This window comes from Cetorhinus maximus, chromosome 8, assembly GCF_964194155.1.
Source record: "Cetorhinus maximus chromosome 8, sCetMax3.hap1.1, whole genome shotgun sequence".
Taxonomy (NCBI): domain Eukaryota; kingdom Metazoa; phylum Chordata; class Chondrichthyes; order Lamniformes; family Cetorhinidae; genus Cetorhinus; species Cetorhinus maximus.
The window spans coordinates 136,928,898-136,952,250 of record NC_135886.1 but is presented as its reverse complement, the minus strand read 5'-3'; the positions used below and the strand labels follow the sequence as shown (position 1 = coordinate 136,952,250).

The 23,353-nt window shown below is 41.1% G+C and overlaps 1 protein-coding gene across 6 annotated transcripts in view; it reads left to right on the top strand.

The window, feature by feature from the left end:
• fmr1 (fragile X messenger ribonucleoprotein 1) overlaps window positions 1–23,353 on the top strand; it is an 86,010-nt gene that overhangs the window by 43,628 nt on the left and 19,029 nt on the right. For all 6 annotated transcript variants that reach the window (XM_078547692.1, XM_078547690.1, XM_078547694.1 and 3 more), the window contains 4 exons: window positions 6,771–6,941; window positions 11,689–11,767; window positions 11,852–11,961; window positions 16,761–16,847. In XM_078547692.1, coding sequence (XP_078403818.1) covers window positions 6,771–6,941; window positions 11,689–11,767; window positions 11,852–11,961; window positions 16,761–16,847 — 447 coding nt within the window. The remainder of the gene's footprint in view (window positions 1–6,770; window positions 6,942–11,688; window positions 11,768–11,851; window positions 11,962–16,760; window positions 16,848–23,353) is intronic.

Sequence of the window (23,353 nt, the reverse complement as noted above, 5' to 3'; positions counted from 1 at the left end):
AAAACAAAAGACTAATTGTTTCTTTTCATGTGCTAGCGCTCAAAATGCTTATGTTGCTTTGAAATATTGGTGACTTTTTTCAGACATTTTAAGTACTTTTTAGTCATGTAATATTGCAGAATCTGTTCCTAAGTTCTAAGACCGTACCTTGCAGTTTTGCCAGCTTTTCTATCCTCCAGTTTTTTTTCTTATGAAGGCACTGACACATTCTTGGTCATAGTGTCAATGACCCTGGTAGCTCTGCGGTACCTCACCGAAGTGGCATTACTTTTCATTTGTGAGGTTTAACAGCGATAGTCAGTTTTGTTTGATCACTTGGGCATCATCTCCGAGCCTGCTTGTGTACTTGTCCAATTTCCGCCAGGAATCTTTGAAGAATCTTCGGAAGTGGGATTCCACTATCATCTCAGCTGAGATCAGCACAGTACCGGGAATCATAGCGTATCAACTGAGCAATAAAAAACTGCCGAAGAACTTTTTTATAGGGTTTGACTATAAGTATGCCACTGATGCTAAGTGTTATCGAACAGGCATGTGCTATTGGCTGATGTTCGTTGCACTCCTTACTAAAGAAAACTTAAGAGGTGCATGGCTTCTTAAAACCTGTGAAATCAAATCCACGTAGTTTATTAAAAGATTTATGTGTAGTGCACGACTTCCTTTGTGTGTCACACCTACTTGGCATCATAGTTTATTGACGACACCCATGATATTATAAAATAATACACCCTTCAACTCACCTTGAGAAAAGTCATTGGAATCTGCTAGGATTTAAAATTAGGCTTTTTAAGTCTAAAATGTTTTGCTGGAAAGTTGTCTTCTCCTTTAGTAATTGATCAGGACAGGAGAGACCACTGTGATATATTTGTAGCAAACTAGGCAATTACTACAGAATTGCTGTATGCAGATAATTATAAAATTGTAGTGTTTAGCTGAGTCATTCATTGATTAAATTTGATATTTGAGTACACTTTGTACAAATGTGTTGGGGAATTTTGACAACCCGCTTTGATTTCTAATCTGAGCAAAAACTTACTTGGTAGAAGCTTTGGCTGATTTACTTCCGCTTTTAAACCCTTGTTTTTTTAAAACAATGGTTACTATGGCTTATAAAGGAGGTTCCAATGAGATACTATTTGAATTTTACTTTTAAACCGTTGTTGTGCTGATAAACTTGAGAGAAATCTTGTACGCCAATAATCACGGGGATGAAATGCTGCCCATGAGAAATTTTTCGAACCAAATGGCACGGAAACTGGAATGAACATATCCAATGGAGACAAAAGTTACACCACCACTTTCCAATATTGGGAGTGAGCTGACGAAGGTGTTAAGTAATCAACTGAGGCTTTTAAACCCAGTTAAGATGCCACCTTCCAATTTGCTCACGTGTAAGAGGGTCTGCAAATCTGTTCCTGACAGGTCCAGTCCAAAGCCACTACTGAATAGTTGGAAATGTTTGCCAAGCTAAACAATGTTGGCACTGACATTTGTGCTTAGAGGGCGACCTCATCCTTGCAGGTGAAGGGATGTATAAAAAGGAATTTTCTCTGTCCAGGCCAATTGTCAAATACTAATCTGACTGATATCTTGTAAATAAGCATATCCATCAAAAGAGCATAGGACTCATAGGAAACATTACACAGTACATTATAATTAAAAGATACAGTAAATCTTCTACAATGAACCACAGCTGAGTTGCTTGTCACATAAACAGCCATGGCCAATACATAAACTCATTAATACATGAACCTGGTTGGACATCTATTATTAAAGGAACAAGCAAGCATGCTGATGCAAACAAATTTATTTTCATCTTTGCATGCTGGAATTTGTGGCCTGTTCTGACAGACCAGGTACTGCTCATCATGGGAGTATTTGCATGTGGTGGTGCCGTTTTGTGGAATGCTTCCATTAGTAATACCACCAGTACACTGTGGAGCTACAGATTACTCATAGTGAATAGTGGAAGGGTCAGCAATAGTCCTTCCAGTATCAAAGAGAGCAATATTTTGAACAGTGTTTGTGGAGGGGTGGGGGGGGTGAGGCGGGGTGCGATGCGGCTATTGTCCTGTGGAACACCAGAAGAAATGTGACTAGGGCCACCTGACATCATTAGTTTTACTGCTTTTCCTCTGAGGTGCCCTGCATTAGTTGGGCAACTCCTCCTGGATGGACTGATTTACACTAGGACAGAACAATTGTGTCTCTAAAAGTGAGCAAAACTCATTATATTACCTTTTTTCACTATTATCTAGCCCTAACCATATGCTTTCTTGAAGAGTAGACTGCAGCAGTCAAAACATTGTAGAATAATAATCGATTTTATCGAGACCTTGACTCAGCAAGATATCAACTTCCGCCAGCAATTGGGCCAGAGCACTATGAATGTCAAGTGGGAGTTTTATCTCTGAGACCCAATTATGTTACGGTAACCGTAGAGTTTTTTTGTTATAGTATCTATCCTGCCCCTTGCTTTCCTCCCACCTTAGTGTGCCTAGTGCTGGTGTTCCACTATGCTCAATTTAAAGGTAAGCAATGCTGTTAGGTAGAAAGTTCCTGGAATTTGACCCAGAAAAGTGAAGGAATAGCAATATATTTCCAAGTCAAGTCATTATGTGACTTGGAGGGGTACTTGCAAGATTGTGTCCTCCTAGAACCTCTATTCAATGATGCCTTCACTGGCCTTTTCAAACCACATTTAACTTGTGGAGCTTCTACCTCGTTCATTCTCCAAGTGCTCCTGTGTTGGTGACTCATTAGGTTGTGAAGGTCCAGCTGGCTCTGTTTCTGGTGCCTGGGACAATATTGGTGGTTACTTGTGACTTTAGTTCATGAGATGTAAGTGCTGCTGACAAGATCAGCATTTTATTGCCCATCCCTAATTTGCATTGCGAAGGTGGCGGTGAGCCACCTTCTTGAGCCACTAAATCCATGTGGTGTGAATACATCCACAATGCTGTTAGGTAGAAAGTTCCTGGAATTTGACCCAGAAAAGTGAAGGAATAGCAATATATTTCCAAGTCAAGTCGTTGTGTGACTTGGAGGGGTACTTGCAAATAAATTCCTGTTTTCCTGCTAGTTTTGTCCCCCTAAGCAGTAGCGATCGTGAATTTGGAAGATGCTGTCAAAGAAGTCTTGGCACGTTGCCGCAGTGTATTTTATAAATGGTACAGAATGCAGTCAGTATGCGTGAGTGGTGAAAGGAATGAATGTTTAATCTGGTTGATGTGGTGCCAGTCAAGCGGGCTGCTTTGCCCTGGAATGTTGGTGAGCTCCTTAAATGTTGGAGTTGCACCCATCCAGGCAGGTAGAGAGTATCCCATCACACTCCTGACTTGTGCCTTGTGGACAGGCTTTGGGGAGTCAGGAGGTGAGTAACTCACCACAAAATTCCCAGCCCCTGACCTACTCTTGTAACCACAGTATTTATGTGGCTGGTCCAACTCATTTTCTGGTCAATGGTAACCCACAGGATATTGATGATGGGAGATTCAACGATGTTAATGTCATTCAATGTCAAGTTAGGTAGTTAGACTCTCTTGTTGGAGGTGATCATTGCCTGGCACCCTTATGGCACAATTGTTATTTGCCCTATAGCAGCCCAAGCCTGAATGTTTTCCAGGTCTAGCTACATGTGTGATTGTTTCATTACCTGGCAGTATGTAGAATTGAAGACTCTGCAATTTTCAGCAAATATCCCTACTTCTGACCTTTTGGAGGAGGGGTTGTAGATGAAGCAGCTGAAGCTGGTTGGGCCCAGGACATTACCCAAGGAACTCCTACAGCAATGTCCTGGGGCTGAGATGATTGACCTCCAACAACCACATTCATTTTCCTTTGTGATAGGTTTGACTCCAACCAGTAGAGGGTTTTCTCCTTAATTCCCATTGACTTCAATTTTACTAGGGCTCCTTGACGCCACAGTCAGTCAAATGCTGTCTTGATGTCAAGGGCAGTCACTCTCACCTCACCTCTTGAGTTCAACTCTTTTGTCCTTGTTTGGACAAAACCTAAAATGAGACCTGGAGCCTAGTGACCCTTGTAGAACCCAAACTGAACATTGATGAGCAGGTTATTGGTGCGTAAGTGCTACTTTTTAGAACTTTGGTGACTGATGTTTGAGGGCAGGCTGATCGAGTAATAATTGACCAATTTGGATTTGTCCTGCTTTTATGGACAGGGCGTAGCTGGGCAATTTTCCACTTTGTATGGTGGATGCCAGTGTTATAGCTGTACTGGAACAGCTTGGCTAAGGATGTAGTTAGTTCTGGAGTTACTAATCTTCAGCACTTCAGCCGGGATGGTGTCAGGGCTTGTAGCCTTTGCACTCAGCTGTTTCTTGTTTATAACTGTCTTCTATTGTGGTGTGCGCTGGAATCCACTGGCGGTTCTTGGAAGGGAACACAAGGTTAAATAGTTAATTGCTGTATCGTGTGAAAGCCCATAGTATTACTTTGTATGCACCCCTACTCTGTGGCAGTTAATATCCATAGAGAAGCTATTGTGTCTACGTCTCTATCTAACACTGAGTATAGGAAAAACAATAACAAGAAGGAAGTTACCTACCCAAACCATTGATGTATAGACCCATTGTGAATTCTGAAACCCTATCACACTCTCCAGGCCAATCAAGGATCTGGATTCCAAGCCTGTTTCAAATCTACATTTAAATTTCATGATCTTGATTGCCTGCTGACTTGAAGGCTCGATTTTTTTTTTGTCTTGTGGTGTTTCCCAAGGATCTGTCCTTAGCTCCTCTAATTTCTCATCTACACGCTCCCAATCACCGACATCATCAGAAGGCCCGGTGTTAGTTTTCACATGTACACTGACAGCAGCCAGCTCTACCTCATCACCATTTCTCTCGACTCCCCCACTGTGGCTAAATTGTCAGACTGCTTATCCGACATCCAGTACTGGATGAGCAGAAATTTCCTCCAATTAAATATTGGGAAGACTGAAGCCAATGTTTTCGATCCCACTCGAAGCTCTGTTCTCTAGCTACCAACTCCTTGCCTCTCCCTGGTAATAGTCTGAGACTACACCAGTCTATTCACAACCTTGCTATTATATTTAACCTCAAGATGAGCTTCCAACCACAGATTCGCAACATCAATAAGTCAGCCCATTTCCACCTCTGTAACTTTACCCTGTCTCAGCTCACCTGCTGCTGAAATCCTCATTCATGCTTTTGTTTCCTCTAGGCTTGACCAATCCAGTGCTCTCCTGGCTGATCTCCCACATCTTGCCTTCTGTAAACTTGAGGTCATTCAAAACTCTGCTGCTTGTGTTTTATTTCGCACCAAGTTACATTCACCTATCACCCCTGTGCTTGCTGAATTATATTGGCTCTTGGTCAAGCAACATCCTGATTTTAAAATTCTCACCCTTTTAAAATCCCCCTCTCTATCTCTGTAATCTCCTCCAGTGCCACAATCCTCCAAGATATTTACTCTTGATATTCTGCCCTCTTGAGCATCCCAAATTTTAATCACTCCACTATTAGTGGCCATACTTTTAGCTGCCTAGCTCCCAAGAGCTAGAATTCCCTCCCTGCACCTCTCTGTCTTTCTTCTTCACTTTTCTCCTTTAAGACATTACATCCATTTTTCCCCCATGGAAAATCAGTGTGAGCATGTAACAGGCAGCTCATCTGATATCTCCCATTTTAGACCATCACCGAAGTTGGGATTATTCTGTTTTGCCAATTGTTGAACTGCAACATGTTTTGACTTATCCAGGGCTTGTTGTCAGGTAAGCATTTGGACATCACAGAGCAAGACCTCTTTACCCAGAAGGTTAAAATGCGGAACTTGTAGTTGAGGCAAATAGCATTGATGCATTTAAGGGGAAGCTAGATAAGTGAAGAAGGAAGAGTAGCATACATGCTGGGAGAAAGCTGCATGGAGCATAAACACTGGCATAGACCACTTGGCCAGATGGTCTGTTTCTGGTGCATTTTTCAAGAAGTTGGAAACAGACATAATGGTGACTCACATAAATGTGGTAATCTAGTGTTAACAAAATAACCTGATTCTGTGGCTCTGTTTCCCGTTATTTCATGTGTTAGGTCTCTTTCTCCAAATTCCCAGTATCCTTTGAATCTAATTTGCTGATGTACAGGCGCACTCTCCTTTCTAACTATTATTGCTATGCTGCATTTGTCTTGCCACTTATTGCAACTTGAATTTTTATTTTACCTTTTCAGGATCCTATCTCTCAAAACACTACTGATAATCTTTGCTTCTCTGCTAACCTCCGTTTCTTTCTTTACCTTCCCCCTCCTCAACTACAACAATGTTTTAAAACTGTTAGGAAACATGCTGTCCTGGGACTGATGTTGAGACGAAGATTGGGTGGAGGCAAGATGGAGAGAAGTCATTTCCCAGAACCAACATCCCTTATTTAGATAAAGACATAAAACTGTCTGTTTAATTTTGACTCATAATTCTTAACAATACGGTAACATTTCTGAGCAGATTTAAGGTGTTGCTGAAAAAATTACTATTCAATGAAAAGAGAAATGAGTTATAAAAGAAATGCACTTTATAAAGTCAGCTTTATAAGTTTTTTTCATTGCAACTTGTAGTTGGGATGGATTCAAAACCCAAGTTTTTATTGCTACTGTTGACAGCTGAGAAGTTGGCAATAAAGGGAAGATTCCTTTATTTGTTTTGCCACTACAATTTTCCAAGTTGAATGTTGTAAGATGATAGTGCAAGTATCTCTGCTGATACTACGTCTCTTGTGCTTGTTTAATTTTTCAGAGCTCTCGACAGCTTGCGTCACGCTTCCATGAGCAGTTTGTTGTACGAGAAGACCTCATGGGCCTTGCCATTGGTACGCATGGAGCCAACATCCAGCAAGCTAGGAAAGTGCCAGGTGTCACTGCAATTGAACTGGATGAAGAGACTTGCACTTTCCACATCTACGGTGAGGTGGGTTCCTTTAGAAACTGTTATAAATGGAAATGTGTGTTTAATATTATCATGAGTGGAACTGCCGAGTTTCATTTATTTAAAAAAAATTCATCACACCAGTTTCAATGGAAGAATATGTTGAAAGAATAAAGTCATTTTTTGTGGCTGCAAATATATTATTATATTAACGCCAGTATAGCTGTGGTTTCTGAGCTCTTTGATTTTATCAACCTCAGTGGTGTGTGTCATGGATCTTGAGCAGCCGTAACATTTAAATGGGATGAGGATTGATTAAAATGGGCCTATATTCACTGGAGAATGAGAGGCAGTCTAATTGAATTGTATAAAACTCTTAAGAGGATTTAACAGGATACATACTGAGAGGCTGTTTTCTCCATCTGGAGAGTCTAGAAACAGAGCTCACAGTGTCAGAATAAGGGGTTCATTTAGAACGGATATTAGAAATTTCTTCATTCAGAGGGTTGTGAATCTTTGGAATTCTTGACTCCATGAGGTGTGGATGCTCAATTGATGAGTCTATTCAAGACTGAGATCAATTGATTATTGGACAGCATGAGGGTGTCATGAAATGTGGGGATTATGCAGGAAAGTGGGATAGAAAATCAACCATGATCTTATTGAATGGTGGAAAAGGCTCAAGGGGCCATAAAGCGCACTCCTGCTCCTATTTCTTATGTTCTTAAACCCATCATCCCAATCATTTCCAAACATGTCAGGTACTAACATTAATATTTTTATGTTTAGAATTGGGGTCTAAGCACCAGTGTTAGGTGCTGTCCATTCCAACCTCCAGCCAAAACATGACAAGCAGGCTAAGTACGAATAGGACCAAGCTGCCTGGGCTTTTTAAGCTGATTTGCAGGCCTGAGGTGCTGTCTATCATTCACAAGTTATAGTTTGGATATCACTAATCTATAGGAAAAGTTGTAGGATACTTGAGAAGTTTTGAGGTGTGTAGCACCCAATAGGATTCAATTTATGCAGGGTTAAATTGACATTAAAAAGAGGAAGGGAATTCATTCTGGATGCTTATACCCTCCCCCAGCTCTACCTGGAAAAGGCTTTTCAATTTTGGTCAGTTTTCTCTTCAGATAACTACTTTGATTGGCATTTCTGTTTGGCCTGTTGAACAGATGAAGGGATGTTGGGGGGATACATTGAATAGAAGGTATGAATAATCTTGATGTTTTATATTCATGCTTTTATTACCTCTAGATTTGACTATATCAATGCACTCCTGGTGGGCATCTCACACTCTATCCTCTGTAAACTTGAGGTCATCGGAAATGCTGCTCCCCCTGTCCTTACTCGCACCACGTCCTGTTCATCTGTCAGTCCTGTGCTTGCTGACCTAGCTCCTGGTCAAACGACACCTTGATTTTAAAATTCCCATTTAAAAGTTCCCACTAATTCCTCTATGGCCTGACCCCTCCCTATCTTCTGCAATCTCTACCAACCCCACAACCCCATCCCCCCGAGCTACCTGCTCATCTAATTCTGGCCTTCAGCTGACTAGGCTCTGAGCTCTGGAATTCCCTCTCTAAACCCTTCCAACTGTCAATCTCTCTTTCCTCCTTTAAGACTCTCCTTAAAACCTATCTCTTTGACCAAGCTTTTGGCAATCTGCCCTAATATCTCCATAAGTGGCTTGGTGTATAATTTTGCTTTGTGACACTCCTTCCTTTAAAGCACCTTGGGGCATTTTATTATGTTATAGACCCTATATAAGTACCTGTTATTGTACTTGACCGTCTTCATTGGTCAAATTCTCACAGCTCTTGTTTGCTTTGTTAAATTTTTTTATTGTTTGTTCACGAGATGTGTGAGACATTGGCCAGGCTACCTTTTATTGCCTGTGTCTAGTTCCTCCAAGAAGGTGGTGGTGGTGGGCTGCCTCCAACTGCTGCGGCCCATCTGTGGTGATGGTGTTCCCACGATATCGGGGAAATTACAGGCCTTTAACCCAGTCATGGTCAAAGGGATGAAGGTGTGTGTCGCAGTCCCACTGATATTCCTGCTCTTATCCTCCTTGGTCGTAGCAGTTGCACTGAAGGGAGGGGTTGTTGAAGTAAACCTGATGTAGCATTGCATCATTCCAAATCGAGGAAATGGGGGAGAATTGGGGTAAAATGGATGAGACTAACCTGGTCTAACAAGAAACCTTAGGCTATCGTCAGCTGACATTGCAACAATGCAGAAGTCTAGTGCCCTTAGACCTTTCAACTGAAGAAGTGATAAAGACAAATTGGATTTTGTGGGATTTATTTTCAAAGTATGTATTCCTATTTTGGTTCTTATAACTTTTAAGCACTACAGTTAATTGTTGAAAAGCCACCAGTAAAATTCTTGATGACTATAAAGTGAACCCTGAGGAAATGCACAGATCAGTCATCATTTCTGCCCTAAGCAACAGACATGGAATCTTTGGACATGACTAGAAATGAGGTAATGTAACAGTAGAGATAAGATCTCGATTCAGTTAGGACTAATTGTTTTTCTCCATTTAAGCTTCAGGTTCCTGATTTTGTTTCTTCCCTGGTCAGGACCACGTGAATGTGGGGCAGGCATCAAATAAAACTTTTAAGTTCTTCATTTTTACTTTGAGATCTCATGCTGCTGTACAGTATGCACAAAAAAAAACTATTATCATTGGCTAAATGTTGTCCCTAAGCCAAGAGGTTTAAGCCCCATTCCAGGACATAAACATGCAATCTAGGTTGTCACTTCAATGTAGGACTAGGTGAATGCTGCATTGCTCGAGGTGCTATCCATCAAATGAAGCATGAAGCCAAGATCTGGTCTTGCCTTTTCAGGTAGATGTTGAAGTTTCCATAGTGCTATTTAAAAACAAACAGGAGTTTCTCCTGGTGTCTTAACTAACGTTCAGCGAACAATGCCAACAACTGATCATTAATCGCACTGCTGTTCTGGGATCCAAAAAGGCAATAGCGTTGTCTCTAACACTCCCACTATGACATGTTTCTGGGAGATGGGATGTAGCACTGTATAAATGCAAGTATTTTACTTGTCCATTATTCCTTTTTCCTGTGCCCTAACATATTTTTGTTTTAATGATGCAAGTAAACTGCCTGGGAAGTGCAGATTGAAACCAATAGTCATTCACAGTTAATTGTGATACAGCACATTAATTAGGGGGAGAGAAAAGAGAAATGGAGAAAAATATAGCAATTTAATAACAATGCAATCAGCCACATTAATAAGTGATCTCCTCAGTGGTTGATTTTATCTTTTTTATTAGTGATTGCTTCAGATTCTTGCTGTTGAACATTGTTGACTCAGTTTTTCAGAACTTAAGTTTTGTCAGGGTGCATAATGCAACTGATCATCTTTTTAATGCACCATTTGATGTTGCTCCCTTGAGGAATAGTCTCTGGATCTTTTCTGAAAAATGCATTGAAATTTAATTCCATCTGATTCCCTGTTGGATTAAATTTGGCTCTTAGTTTTGTATATTCATCCATTCAAACCGTTGTGCTGTTGGTAAATTAAAGTTACGTGTGTAGAGAAATATGATTCTAATTGCTTTGATCCTAAGAGCATTGATCAACTACAGGCAGTTGTGGCTGGTAAGTTGTATTTTATTTGCAGTAGGCTGTAAGAATTCATGTTCCTAGCTAAGTTAATCTCCAACAAAAAGTTACGGTTTGCCCATCTCCAAATGAATTGGCAATGGAGTGTATGTAACATGATATAAATACTGGAAGATCTTTTCCATTTTCTTATAAATGCCCCCTCTTTGGGACATAGCCTATAGTCTCCAAGGTAGGCAGTGGACAAATGGTTGAATTAATATATTTTGTTTGGCCAAATTCTAATGGACATGAAACCTATGGACAACAAGTATAATTCCATTAGGTCCTGAATTTGTTGATCTAATGCGTTTGTAAGCAATATTTAGAGGTTTGTTTTTTTCTTGCACCCAATGCTGCATTATTGATATTTCAGCTAAAGATGATTTGTAACTTGTCAATATATTTTAACTGCTGGTGTTTTGTCCAGATTAGAAAGTCGGCTATTTTCACTCACCCGGTACCCCGCCCCCACCACCACCATCCCCACCAACCCAGCAAGTGTGGCTGGTTTAGAATCATATACTATGTGGAGAGAAAAGCTGAGTTTTTCTGACCTTGTAAAGTCTCTACGAATGAAAACGCTCCCCAGGTAGTGATATCACAATGCCCTTAATCTCCTATATTTATATCTGCACATGGTTAAACTTAATGTATTTTTCGTCTTCCTCCTCCGGGAAAGAGCTGATGTACCTGTAAACAGCACAGGGAGGGAGAGTCAAGGCATGATGACTTGCTTGACATCAAAACTGTTCTTAAAGGTACTTTTATACGTGGTGATCTTCCCAATGGGGCATTGTGAAGGATAGTTTCATTTGAAAATTAAAGGAAGCCCTTTCAAGTTAAGTAACTTTCCTCTGTATCTGCATGAGTATTTCCCATTTTCAAATAGTCTTGTGAGGTTTTATAATTTCCATGTGTGCCTACATGTCTCTCCTTAAGCAAATTATTGGAAGCTGAATCCCGAACACCTTACACTGCAAGGAAGCAATGCTTTTGGCAGAGGAGAAGGAAGCAAATTGGCAAAAAACACGGTTCAAATTGCATTGCAATATAACTTTATACAGAAATGGTAGCATTAATGTAATTAATTTAGTTGAAATTAATGTTTTCTCTAGGCGACATTCTTCCTTTAATATCAATCTGATTTATAGGACCAGGAGGCAGTCAAGCAGGCCAGAAATTATCTCGAGTTTACGGAAGACTCTGTACAAGTACCGAGGAATCTAGTAGGTAAGCCCATCTTAAGAAACTCCCTTGAGTAAATATTATTTATTTTTGAACTTATAAAATGGAACTGATCCATTCCTTCTCCAGGAAAAGTAATAGGCAAAAACGGGAAGCTCATACAAGAAATTGTAGACAAATCGGGAGTTGTCCGAGTGAGAATTGAAGGAGATGGTGATAAAAAGATTCCACGGGAAGAGGTGAGTTGTGCTTTTGTTGTGATAGTTTGATGCACGGTATACTGCTTGTTATTGAGGAAAATGTATCTGATCCAAGTATGGTGCATTAGACCAACTCCTACCAAATTCTGATGATAAATTCAAATGTACCATCCTTGTCCTCCAGGGCCCAAATGAATCTCTCTTCACGCCCCTGCTCCTCTCAATCTCTCTTAGGATCTGACATACTTGAGAAGGTTGACACTTGTGATGCCCATTCAGCAACAACTTCCCACCACTCCACACCCTGCTCCCGTTAAGACCCTGAAATCATCTAGTAAACTCAGGCCCATATTTTCTAGTAAATCAAAATCCTAGATTCCAATATAAAAGCAAAATACTGCGGATGCTGGAAATCTAGGACAAAAACAAAAATACCTGGATAAACTCATCAGATGAAGAGTCATTCGGACTTGAAACGTTAACTGTATTCCTCTCTGCAGATGCTATCAGACCTGCTGAGTTTTTCCAGATATTTTTGTTTTTGTCCTAGATTCCAATTGCTGGTTATCACCAAGTCCTAGGCTCCACCATATTAATACTGTGAAACCCAGCACCACACCCCAGTGCCCTTGAAGCGCTTTATATGTGCTACTAAATCTGGCAGAGGTATTGCTAACCTCAACATACCTGCCTACAGTGTGTTACTTGTTGCCTACCGTCTTCTGATTATTTCTTCTTTTTAAAAGGAGATAAAGCTCAAACACACAGGTAACTATGCATAATAATCAAGGTTACATGTACAGGCTTCACAGAAAATGGAAGGAATTAAAGAATTAGATCTCAAGCACCAATTAAAAATTGCAGAATACTGCATCAGAATTTGATTTTTCCAGTTGTCAGAAATCAGTTTCCCTCATAATACATGACATAAAATCACTATCATTCTAAAACCTCATTACCATACAATGCCACAGGAAAAAACACACCTCTAGTGCACATTTTTATCTCTGGGATGCACCTTTGGGAAATTGAAATTTCTGGCTCAAGCTTAAACCAAGGAGAAACGAAGTACTCTGTGTAAACGCCAAACATCAGAGTTGGAATGTCTGCGCACCCTTAATTGATTTCAATGAATTCACCCTGTATTTACGTAATGGCAGTTAAATTTTGCATCCTCAGGTGCATCTACACATAAAACAAAAGATTAATGCGCTATATTCCGCATAGTGTAATATTCCTATCCTTACAAAGTAGCACTATCTCTAACTTGCTGTGAGCAGCGCAGTGAGATTTGTCAGCACGAATTTGAAAGGCCTGAGCTTGCACATATTCATTACATGATACCTTGGAAAGGTATCACACCTGAAAGTGTGGACTCAGTGGCATCACAGCTCAAGTGTCACATCTTAGAGTTCACCCTTGTAAGGCATCACGTTTCCATGGAGTAAAACAATCATAAATGGCTCAAAATCACCTCTTTTCATTCAAGTCACCAATTAAATATCTAGCTAATTAAATCAAAAGGCCTAACACTGGAAAAGTATCGACAGAAAACCATAACAACCCTCCATTTATTTCCTAAGACTTTCCCCTTGAACCAGCAAGTCCAAGTAACCACTCAATAATAATGTGGGACCTTAATAACAAGGCTTTCTGGGCAACAACTCAAGGAGATTGTTGAAACTGATTATCTGAATGCACTGAAAAAACTGATTTTTTTTTATTTACCACTTTGGTATGATTTGCCTGTTTTAAAGTTTAGCCAAAGAAAAATATAAACATGCACAAATGTTTGAGTTATTTTAGCAGTGAAATCACTCTCACTCAATTTCCTAGCCACAAAATTCATGCAAACCCAGGTCCTAGAATTCATCCTTCCAGATAACTTAGCTTTTGAAGAAACTAAATTGGAATAAGGAATAAGCACCACCATTTTTCCCCTTTCTCAAATTGTCTCATGGATATTAGAGATTAGAACCTCTGTCTTGTCGTTGTGACCTAACTCGAATATACATAGGTGAGATAAATGGTGGCTTCAAAATGCAATTTTTATTTTATCTAAAATTAACATAAGGAAATCTTATGTTTCCTCTCACTGGTCAGTATGAAATTTAAAAGAACACAAGGTGCAGCACATGTGTAATTAATTGTTTTTCTCAGCCTTAGACATGCATGTTTGCAAGATACTCGATACAAGTTTTGCCTTAAGATTTTGAAATTTATTCTCTAGTTTTTCTTCAACTAATTTTGAAAAGCACCTGAACAGAAACGGTTAGAAGCTAAAGAAAATGTTGCATCAGTACAGCTTATTCAGTGGTACTGATACATTCTGGGAAATCAGGTATGCTGCACATGCTCGAAGTGTACAGACCAAATTAACCACATCATCACAACTTAAGATAAAATTATTAAGTCCAAGACCACACTTCGCAGAAAGTCTAAACCCTTTAAAGAAACATTTTAATAAAAGGTATTAGAGGGACAATTCAGTGGATAAATGTGGTCAAGTTATTGCAAAAGGTAAGATTTTTTTAAAAGCATAAATCCTTATTTTAGAAATTAGAAATTTTGAGTGACAGGGGAGGTAAGATTTAAAATGATAAGTTTTGTGGGGAAAATACAGCCCACACCCTGCAGCTACAATCATTTTAAATGGGTTACCATTATAAAGAAAAGGACATTGAGAAAATTTGACACCTGGCATATGTGACAACAGGACACAAGTCTTTGCTGGCAAGAATCCTGCTTAGATGCAAGATTTACAATTTTTAGGCAGATTATTTTGTGATGTGTGTCACACTTTTCTATGTGAAAATTTTGTGTCACTGTTTTATTTTACTATGAAGCCATTATTTGCAATCTGCAGAGAGACTCCACAAGCAACAAAAACATTTGAAGCATAGATTGTTGGTTCTAATTAACCTTAATTACACAGCATTTATTGTTTGCCTGTCATACTGGCACTTGTTTTGTCTCAAATGTCATATTGATAAAGTTGCACATCGCAACTTTGCAGGGCCACAAGCCTACCAATATACAAGTAACATGGAAATAAAAAGGGCTGATTATAAATCTACCAGTAGTTTAAAATGGAATATAAAGCCAGTCAAATTATTAAGTGTTCTTGTTTTGCAAAAAGATCTTTTTTGATGTGTCATTTTGCATTTTCTCACTATACAGAGCATCCAGCTCAAAAAGTACTTTAAAAGTAAACTTCTAAACTTAATGTTGCAACATTTATAAGAAATTGATTAAACTTAGCAATGCAGTTGCCTGTTGGGACATTTTCCATTGAAGTACTGTTCCCCTACAGTTTGAGTTCATAAAGCTTCCCAGATCTATCACCCTGGAACTAAATGAAACAATTGAAGCATTTATTTGACTAAACTCCAAGAATGCCTGTAAATTGGTGCATTGCAATTCCTGGAATGTGGTTAATGACTACTTGTCTTATCAAGTGAACACCAACACTTTTGAGGTTGGGTTTGTATTCTGACTTCTGACAGCAAGGTGAGTCATTCACTAAGCTGCCAGAGCTTGTTTGTTAAGCCCTTCCCTCTGATCAATCTAACTAAGAATATGTGGCTGAAACATCTTTGCCTCTGAATCGGAAGTCCCACTGTAGGACTTAAATACATCAGACAACACTTCATGTCAGTGCAAAGAAGTGCTGCATTGTCAGATGCTAATGTTCAGACGAGATAGTAAATCGCAACACTGTCTGCTTGTTCAGGTGATGTAAAACATACTGTGACACTTAAAGATCATCAGGGTTAACTGGTGTCTCGGGCAAGTTTCCTTCCTCAACCAATATGGCCCAAAGCAGAGTAACATTTATTTCATTTGCTTGTGTCAGTGTGTAAATTGGCTGCCATGTTTGCCTATATAACAAGAGAGCATGAAAGTATTTGAAAATAGTTCACAGTTTCTTTGTGATGTCCTGAGAACATGATGAAATGATATAAATAGAAAGCTAATTCTTTACACAAGGCCAGGTTATGCTATTTGTAAACAGTTGGTGACCATGGAACTAAACCCTTGCAGGAGTCACTTCAAGAAGTAAATGGGAAGAAATTGGGGATAATGTTGTTAGTGAAATCATAATGCTGTGTAAATATTAGACAAAATCTTTTCTACTCTTTTGATTGACCTTCTGTACTGGATGAAAATTTGTAAGGCAGAATTTTGCAGGCATGGCTTTATCCACTTCAAAGGCTCCCTTCTGACGAATTTATAATTTTCTTTTTATTGATCGAAAAAGTGGAAATATTTCAGCATTAACAAAAAAATGTCATCTCTATAAATCAGGCTGGCTTAAAAAGCAAGATTTTCAGAAAATTTCAGTCTATTCCATCTGTTAGAATTTGGTAAAAATAGAATGAAATGTTCAATGGTTACTTCACAAAAATAACCAAAGCTGCTGAATTCACCAGGTGGGGAAAATGAATGGAATCGCTCAATCTCTTCTCTGAAACACACAGCTAAACATCTAAGAATCCCACTTAATTATATAAAAAAAATAAAGTAACTTCTCAGCTGCCATGACCAGTGACCCTGAATGCTGTGAGAGTGTCTTTTTGTTTGTGTGTGTGTGTGTCATGAATTAACAAAGCTTCTTAAATGAACCAGGACTTGCACATGTGCTAACAAGGCATGAACCATCTGTTTAAAAATAAGATTGAGATTGGCTTACAGTATATCTTGCAATTTTATCATGTGTTTTCAATGTTTCAGAATGACTTTGTTATAATTTTTTCCCAAAAATAACTTGCTAATCAGGGAGGTATTTGTTTTATATGAGGCTTAAATATGGCACTTAATCCAAAAATCACTTACAGGGCATGGTTCCTTTTGTGTTTGTTGGAACAAAGGAGAGCATAAGCAATGCACGTGTTCTATTGGACTACCATCTGAACTACTTAAAGGTAAGAGATGAAAGTTCCCTTAACAGGACTGTATTTTGATTTTTTTTTTAACTTAATGTTTCTGTTCTGGCTATTTAATAAAAGAGGAATGGTTTCACTGGCATCACTACTGATATTGTCAAAAGTGAATAAAGTCGGCCAGGATTGATCTATTTTAACAAAATTTCGTTTAACTTTTTGCCCCTCTCAGTTTCAATGTTTTACTGTTGTGCCTAAATAGTGCTAAAGGGTTCTCCATCCCAGTCTGCCCTCTCCACCCTTGGCCTCCTATACCATTCCAATGAAGCTCAACACAAGCTCAAGGAACAGCTTCTCAGCTTTCTACTGGTCACTTGTACAGCCTTCCAGACTCAACAAAGAGAGTTTAACATACTTTAGACCTGAAGCACCACTCCTATTTTCTGTGGGAGAGCAGGTGCTGTTAATGGAGGATGGCTGCACCATAGCCACCAGGAGTGGAGGATATGTTGGCTGATACTTGGGTTTGGCAATTTCCTAACGGTACACTGCCAGCTGGGTAGTCCACACCACCGGGGTCTAACCACTTTTCTCCACCACGTTCTTGGGCCATGGGAGACTTCTCTTCGCCTGAATTTTCCATGAGTCCCTCTTCTCCTATATTGCTGAAACATTTGCACCTCCTCTGGACTCATCTTTTTTGTCTTGTCTGCTTCTGTTTTTAACTTTGCAGTATTACGTTTGTCATTTAATCACTCCTGTCCTTTCACAAATCTTCCCTTTTGTTCTTTTCTCCCTGCCCCCTTTTCATTGTCTCTGTATTTTCTTACAACTTCTCCCTGTTTGAATGAAAAAAATCATAGACCCAAATTGCTGAGTGTGTTTCTTTCTCCGTAGATGCTGCTTGAGCTGCTGAGTATTTCCACCATTTTCTGTTTTTATTTCAGGTTCGAACATCCACAGTATTTTGCTTCTGCTAAAGGACATAACGTTTTGTTATGTGTTTTTTCATTTGTTACCAAGTACTTGGCTGATGCTCGTACATGCATTGAAATATAACCTCAGTAAATTACCTACTGTTGTGCTTATTGTGATTCGTTTCCCAACCTTAACTCAATTATGAAAAATTAACATCCTTTAACATGTTAAACAGTCATGGATCACAACCATATGTGAAACACCTTGCACATTGTCAGGTTGTGCATTATAAGCTTAAAATATAGTGTTTAAAAAGAATGAAAACAATTTTAAAAATTGATTTAGAAGTAAGTAATGAAGTGAAATATCCTTAGCAGTCCCCAATAATTTCCACAGTCCTCTAGGTGGCTCCAAAGGAGCACCATTTCTGATTCCTTAAAGATTAGGAAATGCAGTAACTAAAAGCCAGATAGAATACCCCTGTCTTTTAAAGGCACATTATTCTGACTCCATCCTGCCCTTTGCTGATTGGGTCTTCAAGTCCTGCTGTTCCACTGACCATACGCCACCACCAACCTGTTGCGCATTCTCTTCATCTGCAAATGCAATGGCTCCACCCACTTTTAAGGCTGTTTTCAGTCTTGCAAACTGATCTCAGTTCCACCCCCTACTAGGAGTGTTTATGGGCATGTGGACCCAATTTTAGTTTAATACTTTGTGTTTGACCACTCCACAGAAGAGTTTTTGAATTTGCAGCCCGTTATCCATCTGGAAGGGATTTGAAATGTTGACCTCAACCCCATCACTTCATTGGGAAAATGTAAGCAGGCCCATCCCTAGCTTCTGCTGTGAAAGTTTACTGCCCACTCCCTAATGTGGTAGTTGCCCTATCTTAGCTGCTCCCACCTCTCTCCCTGTCTCCTTTTCCATGACCTCATCATCTCAAGATCTCCAGCAGTTGCCTCTTCCCATCCAGCTCCAAACCTCCAATCCTTTTTCTTTCGGCAGCGTTTTGCTGCCAATGCCATGCGTACGCACTTGTCTGCTGATGACAGGCCCGGGTTAACGACCGCCATATTTATAGGGGAAGTTAGAAAGGAAGGATCTGCAGATGGGAAACTAAAATCCTTTCCTTGTAGGGTATTTTACTGCAGTCATGTTAGTGAGCTTTTCTAAATTCTGCCTCTCTATCCCAGTGATGTAAGTGGGTTGTAGGTTGCTGTGAGTGTTAGGCTATATTGCCTCCTCTAACACTCACAGCAACCTACAATCCACTTACATTACTGGGACAATGAGACAGAGTTTAGAAAAACTCACTAACATGACTGAAGTAAAATATCCCACAAGGAAAAGATCTTAATTTCCTGCCTGCAAATCCTTCCCTCCCCCTTTTGCCACACTGAGTTCCAGGCTGCAGACTCTAGCAGTGACATCATTGGATTTCTGCGCATGCATGGACCAGTGCAGATGGGTATTGGTAGCCATCTTGCGCAGCTGTATTGCGTTGACAGGAGACATAGTGATTTCTTTCTCCCTGTCATCTCTTCCACTTGCATATGTCTCCAACCCTCTGTTACCATCTCCATTCTCCTTTGCCATGCTACCCCTCTCCTCTCTCCCCATTTCCCTGCACCTCCCTCCTTTGTTTCTTCCTCTTACCACTCAGCATCCTTCTGCCTCTTCACTTTAAACAACCAACCTCTCATTCACCCCCCTCTTCTATTCCTCTTCCACATTTCTCTTGAACCTTCTCTCTTCCTCCCCTATTCCGAGGCACACTGCTGTTGCCAGTGTTTAGATGACTTGGTAATTTTGCATCCTTTCCACACCAGATGCATTTTTTTCTGAGGAAACATTGCATTTTCTCTGAATGTCAAATATTTGTAAATTGTTTTCTATATGTTTAAAGGCCTTCATTTGTATGCAAGTCCATGATGCGCAAATTTGCATAAATAATGAGCAAACCACATGAGGGTTACAGTATTTCGAAACGTAAATTGGTGATTTTTAATTTTCTTTCTTCTGCAATCTAGACCTCGGCTTTCTGGTTCCCTGTTTACAAGCTGAGATTTGTAGGGTGCAAAAAGAAAACCCTACTCCCCAGATATGCAAACATTAAAAACCGAAACCCTTGATCCTCTTAGCTGCCAGTAGCCACATGGTTACAGTGGCTGAAGCTTCCCTTTGGTGTTCTGTATTTCTCCAGCTCAGTTAGGGTAGTTCTTTTGTATATCTTTGGTTATCCAAGCATCTATGTTGAATTTGTCAGAAGGGTTTGCACTGCTGCTCAACTTCTTCTGATGTAAATGTATCCTGTTCGCAATGTGGACCACAGTCCATTACTTGCCCTGCGATCTCTTTCTGTTATGTAGAACAGACTCCAGTAAAGAGACATAGACCAAGAGAAATTTCTTAATCTCCTTCTTGCATGTTTCTCCGTTCCTTCCCTGAACCCCTCTTAAACCTCTTATTGTGTCAAGACAGTAAGTATCAGCGAGCTATATTTCCACAGGGATCATCGCACCCCAGTCTGATCCTGTCAAGGGGAGGCAATGGCGTAGTGTTATTGTTGCTGGACTAGTAATCCAGAGACCCAGGGTAATGTCCTGGGGACCCGGGTTCAAATCCCACCACGGCAGATGGTGGAACTTGAATTCAATCAGAATCTGGAACTAAAAGTCTGATGATGACCATGAAACCATTGTCAATTGTTGTAAAAACCCATCTGGTTCCCTAATGCCCTTTTTGGAAGGAAATCTGTCATCCTTACACGTGACTCTTGTGGTATACTCTAAAAATGCCCTCTGAAATGGCCGAGCAACTCAGTTGTATCAAACCTCTACAAAGTCACAAAAAAGGAATGAAAACGGATGGACCACCTGGCAGTGACCTAGACCCTGCAAAGCCCTCCTTACTAACATCTGGGCCCTAGTGCCAAAATTGGAGAGTTGTCTCACAGACTGGTCAAGCAACAGCCTGACATGGTCATCGTCACAGAATCATACCTTTCAGATAATGTCCCAGACACCACCATCACCACCCCCGAGCATGTCCTGTCTCACTGGCAGGACAGGCCCAACAGAGGTGGCGGCACAGTGGTATTCATTCGGGACGGAGTTGCTCTGGGAGTCCACAACATCGACTCCAGACCCCATGAAGTCTCATGGCATCAGGTCAAACATGAACAAGGAAAGCTCCTGCTGATTACCACGTACCGCCCTCCCTCAGTGGATGAATCAGTGCTCCTCCATGTTGAACATGGAGGGTGGCAAGGGCGCAGCATGCACTCTGGGTGGGGGACTTCAATGTGCATCACCAAGAGTGGCTCAGTAGCACCACTACTGACCGAGCTGGCGGTGTTCTGAATAATATAGCTGCTAACCTGGGTCTGCAGCAGTAGGTGAGGGAACCAACGGGAGGGAGAAACATACTTGACCTTATCCTCACCAACCTGCCGCAGTTGCATTTGTCCATGACAGTATCGATAGGAGTGACCACCACGCAGTCATTGTGGAGACGAACTTCTGCCTTCACATTGAGGATACCGTCCATCGTGTTGTGTGGCGCTACCACCGTGCTAAATTGGATAGATTTCAAAACAGATCTAACAATTCAAGACTGGGCATCCATGAGCAGCAGCAGAATTGTATACAACCACAACCTGTAACCTCATGACCAGGCGTATCCCACACTCTTACCACTACCATCAAACCAGGGGATCAACCCTGGTTCAATGAAGAGTGCAGGAAGGCATGCCAGGAGCAGCACCAGGCATACCTAAAAATGAGGTGAGAACCTGGCGAAGCTATAACACAGGACTACTTGCGTGCCAAACAGCATAAGCAGCAAGTGATAGGCAGAGCTAAGCGATTCCACAACCAACGGATCAGATCTAAGCTCTGCAGTGCTGCCACATCCAGTCGTGGATGGTGGTGGACAATAAAACAACTCACTGGAGGAGGAGGCTCCACAAATATCCCCATCCACCATGATGGAGGAGCCCAGCACGTCAGTGCAAAAGATGAGGCTGAAGCATTTGCTACAATCTTCAGCCAGAAGTGCCGAGTGGATGATCCATCTCACCCTCCTCCGGAGGTCCCCAGCATCACAGATGCCAGTCTTCCGCCAATTCGATTCACTCCACGTGATATCAAGAAGCAGCTGAAGGCACTGGATACTGCATAGGCTATGGGCCCTGACAATATTCCAGCAACAGTACTGAAGACTTGTGCTGCAGAACTTGCCGTGCCCCTAGCAAGCTGTTCCAGTACATCCACAACACTGGCATCTACCCAGCTATGTGGAAAATTGCCCAGGTATGTCCTGTACACAAAAAGCAGGACAAATCCAACCCGGCCAATTAGTGCCCCATCAGTCTACTCTCCATCATCAGTATTGGAAGGGATCATCAGCAGTGTTATCAAGAGACACTTGTTCAGCTATAACTTGCTCACTTATGCCCAGTTTGGGTTCTGCCAGGACCACTCAGCTCCTGACTTCATTACAACCTTGGTTCAAACATGGACGAAAGAGCTGAACTCCCGAGATGAGGTGAGAGTGACTGTGCTTGGCATCAAGGCCGCATTTGACCAAGTGTGGCATCAAGGAGCCCTAGCAAAACTGGAGTCAGTAGGAATCATGGGGAAAACTCTCCACTGGTTGGATTCATACCTAGCCCAAAGGAAGGTGCTTGTGGTTGTTAGAGGTCAGTCATCTCAGGCCCAGGACATCACCGCAGGAGTTCCTCAGGGTATTGTCCTCAGCCCAACCATCTTCAGCTGCTTCATCAATGACCTTCCTTCCATCATAAGGTCAGAAGTGGGAATGTTCGCTGATAACTGCACAATGTTCAGCAACATTTGTGACTCCTCAGATACTGAAGCAGTCCATGTCCAAATGCAGCAAGACCTGGACAATATCCAGGCTTGGGCTGACAAGTGGCAAGTAACATTCGCGCCACACAAGTGCCAGGCAATGACCATCTCCTACAAGAGAGAATCCAGCCATCACCCCTTGATGTTCAATGGCATTAGCAACACTGAATTCCCCCACTATGAACATCCTGGGGGTTATCTTTGACCAGAGACTGAACTGGACTGGCCATATAAATACTGTGGCTACAAGAGCAGGTCAGAGGCTAGGAATCGTGCAACGTCTAATCCACCCACTGACACCCCAAAAGCCTGTCCACTATCTACAAGGCACAAGCCAGGAGTGTGATGGAATACTCCCCACTTGCCTGAATGAGTGCAGCTCCCACAACACTTAAAAAGCTTGACACCATCCAGGGCAAAGCAGCCTGCTTGATTGGCACCACATCCACAAACATTCAGTCTCTCTACCACCGACGCACGTTAGCAGCAGCGTGTACCATCTACAAGATGCAATGCACAAATTCACCAAGGCTCCTTCGACAGCACCTTCCAAACCCACAACCGCTACCATCTAAAAGGACAAAGGCAGCAGATGGATGGGAACACCACCACCTGGAAGCTCCCCTCCAAGTCATTCACCATCCTGACTTGGAAATATATTGCCGTTCCTTCACTGTCGCTGAGTCAAAATCCTGGAACTCCCTTCCTAACAGCACTGTGGGTGTGCCTACACCGCATTGACTGCAGCGGTTCAAG